At 35.9% G+C, this 9,376-nt stretch overlaps 1 protein-coding gene across 1 annotated transcript in view; it reads right to left on the bottom strand.

Annotated features, from left to right (window-relative positions):
- Positions 1–9,154, bottom strand: part of Hel89B (histone acetyltransferase 1) — an 11,018-nt gene extending 1,864 nt beyond the window's left edge. Inside the window, exons 1-13 of the mRNA XM_018549079.1 lie at positions 8,978–9,154; positions 8,267–8,317; positions 7,732–7,979; positions 7,289–7,632; positions 6,748–7,099; positions 6,046–6,665; positions 5,196–5,968; positions 4,555–5,116; positions 4,132–4,420; positions 3,675–3,970; positions 3,276–3,589; positions 888–1,638; positions 540–803 (exon numbers count right to left, since the gene is read on the bottom strand). Of these exons, the coding sequence (XP_018404581.1) occupies positions 540–803; positions 888–1,638; positions 3,276–3,589; positions 3,675–3,970; positions 4,132–4,420; positions 4,555–5,116; positions 5,196–5,968; positions 6,046–6,665; positions 6,748–7,099; positions 7,289–7,632; positions 7,732–7,979; positions 8,267–8,277 (4,824 nt within the window). The 5' untranslated portion in view covers positions 8,278–8,317; positions 8,978–9,154. The remainder of the gene's footprint in view (positions 1–539; positions 804–887; positions 1,639–3,275; positions 3,590–3,674; positions 3,971–4,131; positions 4,421–4,554; positions 5,117–5,195; positions 5,969–6,045; positions 6,666–6,747; positions 7,100–7,288; positions 7,633–7,731; positions 7,980–8,266; positions 8,318–8,977) is intronic.
- Positions 9,155–9,376: the final 222 nt, after the last annotated feature.

The raw sequence follows: 9,376 nt of genomic DNA, 5'->3' as shown, positions 1-9,376 counted from the left end.
GTTATGGTTTGACTTCTGTTTGCGTGCGCATTTATAGTGTGAATTTTAGTTTATTGTTATTTTATTTTAATTTATAATATATTAAATGTTTTATTAGTTCACACATATAATATTGACTCTTAATTGCCTTTTTATTTCATTGACAATTTCTAAATGAAAAAGTTAAGAAATGTAAGACAAAATTTTATGTAAATATTTTTTTCTCTGAGTAATTTTTTAAATATCAATGAGAATAAGCCATTAGGCATACATCAAAATTGTCAGATTGTTAGTCAATTTAACTCGTGATAGTACTGTGGTAGTTTATTAGTTTGTGTTTTGTAAGTCTGAAAAAAATTTCAGCGCGCATTTAGAGATCTACATATGTAGTATATAAATTCACACGAAAATTATATTAGAATCTTCCAAGATCTAGCTTGATCGTTAATGATTTATTCTCATCGGTATTTAGTTTGAAACTCTCACGGTCCAAATAAGATTTGATATTGTAATTTTTTAAATATATTTCTTTTTAAACATTTCTGTTTTTGAATACGTACTGTTCGATACAGTGGATGCCCTTGACTTAACACCAATTTTGGATGATTGCACACATTACGCAAATACCGTAGTGCTTCGAACACGTTACTTTGAGAATCATTAGAAGACGAGGAACTGTTAGTGAGAGCGGAATGACGAGTGCGGAAATCCTCGTAAAGTATACGTTGCAAAGGCGATAAATCGCAGTAATAATCTTGCGTGATTTTGGGTGGTAAATCTTGCAGCACGTCTTCTTTGTTTCGTCTCAATAAGAACGGCAATACCTATAATCGATTATCGTAATGAATTACCGTGACAGAACTTAAACTAAAGAACTTTAATAAGAATGGGGGGAACACACAAATTACCTGTCTATGAAGAGCCTCCATAGCTAAAGCACCAGCCTCTTGTTCTTTTGGTCCTGCCTTCGGCTCTCTGCAGGCCAAGATAGGACGGGAATATTTAGCAGCAAATTGTTTCTCGCTACCGAGGAAGCCTGGCATCAAAAAATCGAAAAGAGACCACAATTCGAGTACATCGTTCTGTACAGGTGTGCCGGACAATATAAGCCTATGATTAGCATGCAATCGCTTTGTGGCTTTGGCGCTTTTCGTTTTACCGTTTTTTATTACATGACCTTCATCGAGTACACAATAATTCCATTGATGTGCTTCGAAGAATTCAATGTCTTTTCGTACAATATCATAACTTGCAACTACGAGTCTGTGATGTGGCACCCGAAGACGTAATTTCTCGCGATCTTGTGGTGTACCGACATATTGAATAACTGACAAATCTTTTGTTTTGAAAAATTTCTCAGCTTCATATACCCAATGACCGGTTAGAGTTGGCGGGCATATTACTAGACTAGTCGGTGCCTGTGGATTACGATGATGGTCCAATGCCAAGATACAGAGCGTTTGTAATGTTTTTCCAAGCCCCATGTCGTCACACAAAACTCCGTGAAGATGATAACGATTCAAAAAATTGAGCCAATTTAAGCCTTGTTGTTGATACGAACGTAATTCTGCGGCTACAGGAATCGGTAGCTCCGTATCAGAAATATTATGAGGATTTAGAAGTTGATCCAAGAACTTTCTCTCTTGTGCCTTTTCTTGCCTGTGATATGATATTACATAAGGAACATTGGATTCAAGTGCCATGTAAGTTTTTGATAATATGTATCTATATATACGATTGGTGAATAAAGCGATATAGTACCTTAGAATAACTTTTAAAATATTACAATATTCAATAATAAAATATTTATTTTAAATATTAATTAATAGCTGTGTTTTGTTATTCACTGCTGAAAATCTGTAGTATATGTAACATGAATTAGACTTTCAGTAATCGCAGTGAATAATGAAACGCAGTCGTTATTAATCAAATTTTATAGCTTGTGCTTAATCCATGAATTCACTATTTCAAAAACCGATATTGTGGTGAAATTAGTAAATATAATCAGATGTGACATTCAATGATTGTATTGTGTTATCATTCGTTTTTTCTTTTCCACATTGTCTATTAATTTAAATTTTTATTTAATAGTAATAAATAGGAAAACCATCCACAATGATTTTGATATATATTATCAAGGTCATGATCCTAAGTGACCTTGAGGAAATTTTAACCGTCGGACCTCACTTGTTAAAAAATTATAAACAAAAATGTTTAAGAAATAATGTCTTATTTTTGTTATATAAGTCAAGATCACACGACTTCTATGATTATACTGTTGTACATAAGTTCCGACTTTCCATATGAAACGAGAGCTGCCTCACACCAAAAAATAGATTGGGTTAGTTTTTTTTTTCAGTAGTGGAGCCCTCCCACAGGGGGGTGGACCTACTATTCACACATACACTTTACACATTCAGTGCTTTACAAATTTACTTCTTCACAGACAAATTCATTGCTTTACAAACAAATTCACTACTTTATGCAAACAAATTCATCACTTCAAAAATAAATTATTTTTTGTTGTTTTTAAAGTAAATTTGTAAAGTACTGAATGTTGTAAAGTGTATGCGTAAATACACAGTACGTGCCACCCTCCCCCCTGCGAAAGCTCCACTGCTGAAAAAATATAACCCAACCCAACCAATTTTTTGGTGTGAGATAGCTCTCGTTTCACATGTAAAATCGGAACTTATGTGCAAGGGTGCGACTCTTGGTTTATATAGTAAAAATTGAGACATTATTTCTTAAACTTTTTTTAATATAAATTTGGAGAGAAAGGGCACTAGGAGTCAGGCGTAGATAACTTTACGCAAATACTAATGTATAACAATATTCTTTATTATGATAGATGTACTTACATGTTTTGGCTCATTTTTTAGCCTTCTTCAGAGATAATGTAAAAACATAAATAAAATTAAAAAAAGGATCAAGAAATATTTGACTCCTGACTCCTAGTACCCTTTCTCTCCAAGTTTATATTTGATTTATATAGGAGTTTTTGTTATCTAAATTAATTATATGGTTTAAACTTTTTTTGTTCATAACTTTTTAAAGTGAGGTCGATGATTAAAATTTTCTCAAGGTCATTCAGAATCCTGATCTTGACAACATATGTTAAGGTCATTGGGGATGGCTCCCCTAAACTCCATATTTATCTTAACAGTTACTGAACTAATATTTCTATAATGTTATTTGTGATCGCTCGTTATTTACAGAAAGCGAATTAATTTTTGTATGCACCAATGGCACATATTACCAAAAATTGTATGTATAATCTTGCAGGAATAACGTACACTAGATCTGGTGGATCTGCAATTGCGCCAGGATCTAGTGGTAACAGTTGCACGAGCGTAGCGAAAGTTGCGCTACACACTAGTCTTACAGATTGATTTTGATCGCTCATACGTCCTAATAAAGGTACCATAAAGAGTACTGCATACGGCACCACATGTACACCTAAGCTTTCGACGATGCAAGTTAGAGCTTCCGCAGCTCCTTGGCGTACGAAATCGACTTTGTTTGGTGCCACTATGCCTGAGAAGTATCTCTTCTCACTGCCATTTGTGTCCAGGAGTGGTATAACGCTGCGTATTATGTGTAACATTGTCTAAAAGAAAAAACTATTCTTAATCTTTTGTTCTCTATCGTTATGTTTATCGTTATCAATATGTATTGATAAAGCTTAAAATTACCTTCTCTGTATCTAAAGTAGCTAATGTAGCTATACATCGCGAGGCCATGTGTCTAACAGCTTTGTATGAATGAGTTAGTAGATCGCATAAACGTGGTAGAACTTCTAATACAGGCGGTAACAAAAACTTATCTAAACTTGGTGCCATGATTTCTAATACTTGTAGACCGACAATTAATAGATTTCCTTCATCCTCTTGTACAGCATTTTGTTTGGTTGCATCTTTTAGCGTGTTCGGTAAAATCAAATTCCACAGTTGAGGTAAGCGATCAGATAATTGAGCACCAAAGAGAGTAGCTTCAAAAATATGGAAATATTTTAAACAAAGTTTACATATACATAAATAGCTATTACAGTTCTCATTAAAATTATATACAATTAATTAATACAAATTTAATTGATTCCTTTGTATCTCATTTAGAAATGATTTTTCTAAATATTGCTGTATACATATATACCTATAGCTGTTAATGCAAATGTAGCTCCGCGACGACGTGTTCTAGCAGCTTTGGCTTCTGGTTCTTCGCAAGCAAGTAATTCCTCAAGGGGAATCTCAGTCGTTGGTGGTCTACCAGGACCTCTACCGCTGCCAAGTCCACTACTTGCACCACGATTATATGCTATTCTCTCAGCATGTTTTTGTCTGTTATTCAAGGTGAGTATTCCATCGTAAACTTCACTGTCGCAACATACCCTTGGTGTAAATTCAAGGTCAGAACATAAGAATGTACATAGATTGGTAGAAATCTGTAACAAGTGATTATTTGGTAATACCTTGTAGCATATCAGAAGGAAAAAACTATTTGATAGTTTTGAGATATTTTATGTCATATTTGTTTTAAGTCTTTACGATTGTATGGTATCCTATTTTATATGCAAACCTTTGCATTCGGAGATGGTTTTCTATCAACACAAAGCTCAACTAGATGAGATAGATGTTTTGCAGCCAGTTTTTGTAGTTCCTCATTTTCCTCCCGTTTTATAGCTTCCATTAGCGGCTTTACTAATGGATTAAGTGGTTGAGGAGATTGAGGAAGGATATGTAACATTGTAGCGGCACCAGCGAGCGCGGCCATTGACATAACATGCAATGATTGTTGTTGCGCTGCCATCGTAGTCGCTCCGATATCCAATGCTCGTCTCCTTTCCTCTAAGCTATCCATTAATTTAGGTTTCAATCTAGTAGTTATTGAACAACTACTAATATTTTCAGTTCCTCCTGCGTTTGTACCAACAGTGCAAATGGCAGGAAGTCTTCTCCTAGCAAGTGCAGCGATCTGATCAAGAGTCATCACACTCGATGAGTCTATTTCAAATGATATCATTAATTTATAATGTTTTAAAGTTGCGATGTAATCATGACTTTCGTGTAGTAGTCGAGTGAAGGAAGCTGCAATTTCATCATAGTACATGCATTCATTTAAACAAGCTAATAATCTGTCACTAAAAAAGAAATTTTATTTCATTAATATAGATACACGAAATAATTTTTATGTTCATAAAAGTTGTTACTGCTTTGTACCTGAGTATGTCCGGTATCGTGGGTATTCTTAATGAGTCTACAGTTGCCCAACTAGACATTGTGAGCCCCACAACAGTACGTTGCAGCGCCGATCGTGAATTGAGATGTGCCAATAGCACTTTAGCATAACAAAGTGCTGGACTAGGCACATCTGGTGGATAAATGACACCTGGTGCAGGTTGCACGACGTAGTGCGACAACAATCCTAACATACGAGACGTTCTACAACGAGCCTGTATTACGTTTGCTTTTCGTACATTCAATGCTACTGTTTCGATCCCACCAATGTACATTTTCAATTCAGATAACGATTTTGCATTTGCATTAATATTACTGTTTCCGCTATTAATATCAGATTGTCCATCGCAGTAGGCGACCATTTGATTATTCTTTGTGCCCTTAATAGAACTAGCAACTGTCATTAACAAATTTGGGTTGAATGGCACATGTTCTGGTTGCATGGCAAGGCATAGCCATGTACTGACATGAGGGCACGCCGCATGTAGCAATAATTCGAGATCACTCTGCACGACTAGATTTTCCCAGACACGTTCGGCCACGTCTTGTATCGTGCTAATATGTTCAATTAACACGCATTGGAACACATGCCTCAATGTTTCCTGTAAAACTAATCCACCACCTTCACCCCATCGTTCCTTTTTGTTTTCGCTATAATTGCTATCGTTCCCAGTTAAAGTTTGCAACGTTTGTAATGTGGCTTTACGTACACTTGAACTTGAGTGACTGAGAAATGGCCATAAACGTGGTAATACCTAAATAAATGTTGAAAAATATTTAAATATTTCTCTCGCCTTTGCCAAGAGAAAGAACTAAGATATTGTTGCATTACCTGCGACAATGGCTGGGGCGTTAAACAAGCATGTGCGGCTGGTAATGAAAGTATCGCAGCCAAGAGACCCATAAAAGTGTTACAAGCTGCAGCTAAGTCATCTTGTTCTTTCAATAATTGCCAAAGACGTATTACAATAGTTTCCAGTTCTGTTGATTTTAATAACCGCGGAAGGGCATGTGCTACTGGTATAAGTGCACTTGCGGCGGCTGCACCTACATCGTCGACAGTATCGGATAATCCTTGCATGATAGCAGGAAACACTTGTGGCAATACCTCGTCCAATAGATCGTCTCGTACGGCCAATAAATATTTTAAAGCAAGAAATGCACCATGTCTCGCTTCCCATTCATTATGTTCCAACAGTTTGAGAATTACAGAAAGTATTCCAGGAAAAACACCATTCGTATCTTTGGTATTTGAACCAGGTACTAATAAGAAAAGCGATCCCAATGCTTGAGCACATGTTTCTCGTACTGGAGCAACAACTTGATCAGACACGAAATCTCCAAATCGATCAAGCCCTAATACACACAATAATCGTAAGGCGGCATCAATCATCCACTCGTAATGGCTTTCTTGCATTTCTTCCAGAGTTTGATCTGTAGACTTGCCTGCTCCTGTATATCCAAACGTATTTAGTGTTTATTAATTAATGTTCGGGGAACTACATATATTCACTATATAACATGTATTACATACCTTTACCATGAAGTCTTATGAGTTCTCGCAAAGCTGTTGCTGATCCATGACGCACTTCCCATTTTTGACTAAATAAATCCTGGCAAAGACTTTCTGCGAAGGATTCTAAAGGCCAATCTATGACTGAATCTGGCCAGCATCCAGTGCTATCTGGTATTCCATTTACTTGCTCATTAGGTATATTGCCTTTTGATCCAATGTCTGATGCAATTGTGTCTTCTAGTATAATTTTTTTGGTTGCTGGTTCACCAATATTCACTGGAGATTGAACATTCATTGAATTTGAATTGTCATCATTAGTGCGATGATCATCCGGTTCACGCGATCGTTGTTTCGACACTGACTGACGAGCCTATTATTAAGATATAAATAATTAATATCTTTATTGTGTACACTTTGCAAATAAAATATGAAGCAATCCTGAATATTTTCAAGTTTTTAACACTTTCTGACAAAAACTACAATATATATATATATATATATATATATATAATTTAAAGAAAATATTAATTATAAATATAAAAGTTTGGAAACGTAATACTTTGCGTTTTGCTCTATTCATTTCTCTTCTGCTCATCAACAATCCTTCAGAATCGTCGAAAGGTGTAGTAGCAGTTTGTGTTATACATGGTGCCTGTACTGGAGTAAAATCCTCGACAGTAAATAAATCGTCAACGCCTATCAAACGTGGATGAAAACCTAGTTTTGCGGCTAATTTTTCTTGTTGATTGGGAACTGACAATTGTTCTCCCTCTGATACAGTCAAGTCATATTCGCTGCCTTCAGATCCAGTAAGATGTGAACTACGAGCTAGAACTTTGCTCATATCAAAAGACTCTAAATTCAATCTGGTAGTGGAAGGCTTGCATTTCACTTTGGATTTATCTATTAATTCAAAACATACGTAATATAATTGGAGCTTTGATTCTTTCAACATTCTTATTAGTGATATAAAAAATAATTAATGCAATGTATTAATATTACCTGTAGAGACTTTCTTGTTAATTGGCTGTGGATTCCAAGGAGGAACTTGAGCAAGTATAGCTTGTATAGCATGGGCAGCCGATATTCGAGTGTCCCATTGTGAAGATTTTAATAAGGTAGAGACTCTTGCTAATAAGTGATGTAGATCATGAGGATGTAATCTCTGTGCTTCTCCCAACTGTTGCGCAGCTGCTCTTTTGGTAACTGCATTTGTTCCAGTTTCCAACAATATGAATAGTCTGTCTAATCTAAAAGTTAAAATATCCATATGATGTAAGTTACTAATAAAAAATAATTTTAAAAAAATATTTACTTGTTTATAATGGATCTTTCATAATATATAACTAATACAGTTGTATTTGTAATATAATGTATTACTATTATACATTCTCAAAGCATATTGTATAATACTTTGTATGTACACATATGCATAAGTACACATGTACACACACATACACATACATACAAACGTATATATATATTTACACATATAAAAAAATAAAAGGAATATATAATTTTTATTATATACATTTACCTCGACGTCATGGTGATAAAGTATATTGCTCAATAGACGACTTTTGAATATCTACAATCAAAACAGTTACAAATAATTTAAGGTTATTTACTTGTAAAAATATCTAATGAAACTTTTATAATATTCCTACATATATTATTGATTAAAATATAAATTAATGACAGTGCTATCACTAGTTGTCAAGAATACTCAAGAGAGAACTATTGAAAGATTCCTTAATCCTTAAGTGGACAAAACTGTGTATCCAGCTGTATGACACTGGACAAACTTTCTTCTGGCATTCTGAAGATTATCTTGGAGTAACAGAGTGAAGTTGCAATAATGAGATAAATGATAATCAGTATAGTTGCAAATATCAAGGACGGTGGAACAGAATTAGTCTGGAGAAAATAAAAACGGAGAATGAGGTAGCGATGACGAGGCGAGGAGAAGCAAGGATGCGTCGCTAAACGCCTACTGGTCGTCGTGGTGACGGTGATGATGGTGGTGACGGGGATGACAGTGGTGTCGGCGATGGTACGCCAGCGATACTCCAAGCGATCGCATCTTTCGAATAACTCACTCGAATAATCTCATTTTTCGAATGTAGAAGGACCGTGAATAAAATGATGACGCATCAGTCCGAGTGCAATATGGATAGGTATAGACGAAGTGATCAGTTGTCGAGGAACGATCAAGAGACCGAGGAACCGACCTCGATAGATCGCATACCTGCTTCCTCAAAAATTGTTTTGGCAGTCTTGATTCGGCTTCAACCGATCCGCTTTGCCATTTTCGCATTGCCGAACATACGAAAATCAGATCATGCCGCGCGTAACGCGAAACTACGCTTACGCTTGTCAAATTTCTTGAAGAGAAACTCATGTTACGAGCATCAAATTTATACTGACAGCCATATTGCTAGGGAACCTGAGTTTTGTCCCCTGGTTTTACTCCTATTGGTCAACAGTGCGCATCTACTGATCAGCTAATCGCTATCCTCCCCGTTCAATAATCGTTCGAGAATACGCGTCAGTATGCGCAGTATGTGTTTTTGATGCGCGACTTAAGCGCGAAAATTGTTTGCGCTTTGCGCACTGTCGGGTCAACGGTAATGGCACGCCAACGTTG

The sequence above is a fragment of the Cyphomyrmex costatus genome, unplaced genomic scaffold (assembly GCF_001594065.2).
Source record: "Cyphomyrmex costatus isolate MS0001 unplaced genomic scaffold, Ccosl1.0 scaffold765, whole genome shotgun sequence".
Lineage (NCBI taxonomy): Eukaryota > Metazoa > Arthropoda > Insecta > Hymenoptera > Formicidae > Cyphomyrmex > Cyphomyrmex costatus.
The sequence above is the reverse complement of the archived record's forward strand: the minus strand, read 5'-3'. Positions and strand labels throughout refer to the sequence as shown.